This window comes from Atta cephalotes, assembly GCF_000143395.1.
Source record: "Atta cephalotes unplaced genomic scaffold scaffold00002, whole genome shotgun sequence".
NCBI classification, from domain to species: domain Eukaryota; kingdom Metazoa; phylum Arthropoda; class Insecta; order Hymenoptera; family Formicidae; genus Atta; species Atta cephalotes.
In genome coordinates, this window is record NW_012130066.1 from 4,839,386 (window position 1) to 4,843,894 (window position 4,509).

At 29.6% G+C, this 4,509-nt stretch overlaps 1 protein-coding gene across 1 annotated transcript in view; it reads left to right on the forward strand.

The window, feature by feature from the left end:
* The first annotated feature begins 449 nt into the window (after nt 1-449).
* The window catches only part of LOC105620713 (serine/threonine-protein phosphatase 2A 56 kDa regulatory subunit gamma isoform-like), a 12,745-nt gene continuing 8,685 nt past the window's right edge, over nt 450-4,509 (forward strand). Inside the window, exon 1 of the mRNA XM_012202209.1 lies at nt 450-629. Coding sequence (XP_012057599.1) covers nt 450-629 — 180 coding nt within the window. The remainder of the gene's footprint in view (nt 630-4,509) is intronic.

Genomic DNA, 4,509 nt, shown 5'->3' on the forward strand with positions numbered 1-4,509 from the left:
GTCGTAGTGACGTCGTCGTAGTCGTGCGTGTCGTAGTCGTAGTACGTGTCGTGTCGTCGTCGTGTCGTGTACGTGTCGTCGCGTCGTCGTGTGTGTGTGTGTGTGTGTGTGTGTGTGTGTGTGTGTGTGTGTGTGTGTGTGTGTACAGTCTAACATATCTACAAGTCTTATTTTCCTCGTTTTTGAAAAAAAAGACTTTTCGGCAAAACCTCGCGTCAATGCACTCTTATGACGGGAAAATCGGTTTGACACTTTGGATTTAAATAAAAAAAATTCCCAATACGTTCCTGGAGTTATTTCGCGGAATATTCTCAGGCATGCATTCGGGGATGCACTCTCAGGTGCCGGAGGGAAGAAAGCGGATATTCCCGGTAGTACGTGAAGTGGATCGACTGTTCGACGGCTGTGTGATTGAGATCCTCTTCGTCCCGTGAGAAGGAAAATCGCGAATGCGAGGATCATGTTGCGTCGTGACGCTACAAGACCGTTTTTCCTGCGGCTGGCTGCCGCCCTGTGCCGATAGTGAATTTCCTTCCTGGGCCGATCGTTGTTCCGGAAATCGCACTGGTATGCAGAGTAAAATGCAAACGTTCACCGGACTCGCCTTCGGAAACGTGTTCAAGAAAAAGGCAGGTTTCTCAGCGCTGGTTTTAGTTGATGCTTTCTGTTATTAAATATTCAATAGATTTAAATGTGGCATTCTTATATGAATTTTTGATATATAAATTCGATATGTAAAATGAAAAACTGAAAGCTGAATCTAGAAATGACTTTAATTTGAAAAATTTAATATTTTTTATTGAATATCTTCGTTATTCGCATGTTATCATATTATTAATTGAATCGTGATCGAGTCTATATTTTTTATCTTCTGATATGATACGTTTCATGAGAATAAATTTTTTATTTATCACAAGTTTTTTATTTATCAAAGTTAACTGTGATGTTCACAAAGTGAACATGGTGATCGCCTACTTTCTTCTTTAAAACTATTAAACGATAATTCATACATCAATTAGTGTTTTATTATTTTAATGGGCAAATATATTCAACGAGCATACACCGCTTTGAACTGTCACTTTTTATATATCTACGATTTTACGCAACAATTTCACAAATTCTGAATTTATTACCTTTGGACATTGTCGAGTATCAACATTATTTTTAAATAATTTTCAATAAGATAACAATTCTTTTATTTTGCTCGCAATTTAATGTGCGCGATTGAAAAGCAAGATCTTTCCTGATTTATCAGTATATATTTATCACATGTGACCGATATGATAACCAAAGATAGAATAACTTTTTAGCACACGATAGATTCGATTGCGCAGAATAAAAGGATAATATAGATAACCGCATATGGTCGATATCAAATGCGTATTAATTTTGATATAGAGCAATATTGATATAGAGCATCGTCGTAAATAACACATGAAAGTATAACTCAAGACTCAAGTTATAAAATAATCAAATTTATTGCATTGCAATCAGTAAATTTTTCGTTGCAAAGATTAATGACTTCTTATCTCTCTCATTAACCTTCGTTTATTAATAAATTAAATTAAAGAATTATATACAACTTAAATTTGAATTTATTTAATTTGACGTATAATTAAATTAATTTATAATTATAATTATATAATAATTTATAATTATAATTAAATTAAATTAATTTGCTTATTGTAACAACAATTTAGTTTTTAAATATATATATATTATATTATTATTTTTTACACATATTTTTATTATTTACATACATTTGCATCATTATATTATAATGTATTTAAATTTCATGTATTTAAATTGCATCATTGCAAAATATTAAAATTATTATTTATATTAATATATATCACAATATAATTAATATAATTAATATATATCATAATTTATATTTTCAACAACAATTGCGTGAATCCTAAAATAAATGAAGTTTTTAATCCCACGAATTATAGTTTTATAAATATCATGCCTGCAGTATTATATCAAGTTGTATGTTGAGTGTATAATTTAATTTAATTAATATTTTTGAAAGAAGATAAATCTAATGATAGCTTAGCGAGATAAAAATAGAAATCTGAAAACTAGAACTTTAATCATTTTATTAAAAACAGGGCAAATGTATATCAAATGGTACTTCGCACATAATCATTCTCTTTTATTGTTATTGCTGCCGCATTCATTCGAAATAATGAATGACTTCTGATGAAAACGAGAAATGCCATTAGGAAGATGAAAGAAATGAAATGCGTTTTGCATGTCCCTCGGTCCCTCAAGCGGAAATTCTTGGTAGAAGAGTTCTAATAGTAATCTTTGACCGTGAACTTCCAACACTGACCGATCTTTCCTCGCGTAAAAACATTAGTTATAAGCCATACAAAGCCAATCAATTGATAAAAATTAATTTATTCCAAAATTCAATACACGCAAAAATAAAACAATTTATTTACATTTTATATTAGAATGAAGGTTAATACTATAAAAATTATATTATGTATGTGATTTTAAATTCTTGAATGGGAATACATTTTTAATTTTTGTAATATATTATTTTTTTAATTTAGAACAGTGTTTGTAATTAAATAGTTTCGTGTTTTAAAACGATTAAAATGTCTTTTAGATAATAAGCATTTTAATCACAAGCAACAAAGCATCCTTTGATAAGTTGCTTCGTCGCGCGAAATAACTTCCGCATTTTATCGCATTTATGACACGTTTTACGAATCTTTTCACAAAGAATGATAGTAAATAGATTTCAATATGATTAAACTAAGAGACAATGTGAAGGATCGTCGACTTTGTTTATCAAGTGTACGTGATCGTATGCGCATATTCTGAAGACAGCGACCAGCGACATGAAAACTCAAACCGACGAGTGACGGTAACTTCGTAATAGTTCATCAGATCATGTTTTACATCTATTTTTATCTGCAATGTGCGGACACACATTCCGCTTTACACACCTCTTTAGAATACGTTTAACTTGCATACGTGTACTACCTATCATCATACTGCGCAGATGCGTTATTGATTACGCAATGTTGCAATATTTTATCATGCATTCAGCAGCGTTAGATATTTTGACGAACAAGCTTGAAAGTAAACTCTCATTGAAGAATATTTTTCATGAAAAATTAATTACAGATCAATTTTCCAAATTACATTTTCTAATATCTGAAAATTTGTATAGGTATCATAGTTCTCAAGTTCTTAATACCAACTTTGTGAATAAATTATTTCCGTTTAAATTTGCGTTAAAAACTCCCACCGATTTCCCGGTTGTTACGGATACAACCGATCTAGAATGTACCGTTGAAAAAGTCGGTAATTGCTAATTATACATTCGATGTTAGGCGCGAAAACTTTGAAAGCGGAACGATCGAGAAAGTGAATGATGAAAGCTTGTGTAACTATTATAGTTGGTCGGTTTTAATAAAGGGAGAAGAAGAGAATCTGATTGGATTCATTATAGGACACCAATGTGGTTCATTTGTTCGCACTCCAAAATAAACCAAGACATTTGTCCTTTCTTCGCTCATTCGAATAACCTACTTTATAACAGTGATCGAAGATGATTAAAGGAAACGCTGTTTGTTCACATTTGTTTTTTTTTTTTTGTCAAGATTTTCGATCGCATCGCGAATAAAGTGATTAACAATTATACGTGTAATATATATATATATACTTAATGTAAAGAGATTATTTAGAATTTTCTTTTTTCAGTATTAAATTTAACTTATAAAATTTTCATTCAAGCATAGCTTACTTAAAATTGATAAATCAGTTCTCCCGTTTTTTAATATCTAGGAATTCTAATAAATCATATTTCTAGAATTTGATATTATTTTATAAATAAGTTTTTGTTTAAATTTATGTTAAAAAATTTTAAATATATATGCCTCAAATGAGCGTTCTTTCATTTCTATTTTTCAATATTAAGTATTGAATATCTTAAAAAATTAGACATTTACTTTATTTAAAGATTTATTTAATTAAAAATTAAGTATTAAGAATCTGAAAAATTTAATTTGTGAAAAAGTCCTCATTTCTAATTGATTATGTTTGAAAAATTATTTGTGCTGTGACATTTCTGTTTGAAAAAATTAATTACTCGAAAAGAACTGTTTAGACACGAATATGGACATCCTGTATTTTCAATCCTGACGAAGAGATAAAGATATCACCTTTAGTTTTTGTACGCACAAATGTGCCATAGATCGTGGATTGCTCGCTTCCTCGCGTTCCATTTATGTAATATTAATCCGATCAATGAACGAATGATCGGTATTTCACCTATAAAACGAGTCAAATTAAAATGCGAAGATAAGTAATTGGATTAAGCACATTAATTACATACTTCTATTTAAATTTAATTATAATTTCTTAACTCAATTGAAAATGAAGATTGGGCATTATTGTATATTAGAAATTTATTATATTTGTAAAGAGAATTACAAAAACGGATTTATACAAATTATAAAAAATTACTATATTTATTTATAATCGGAA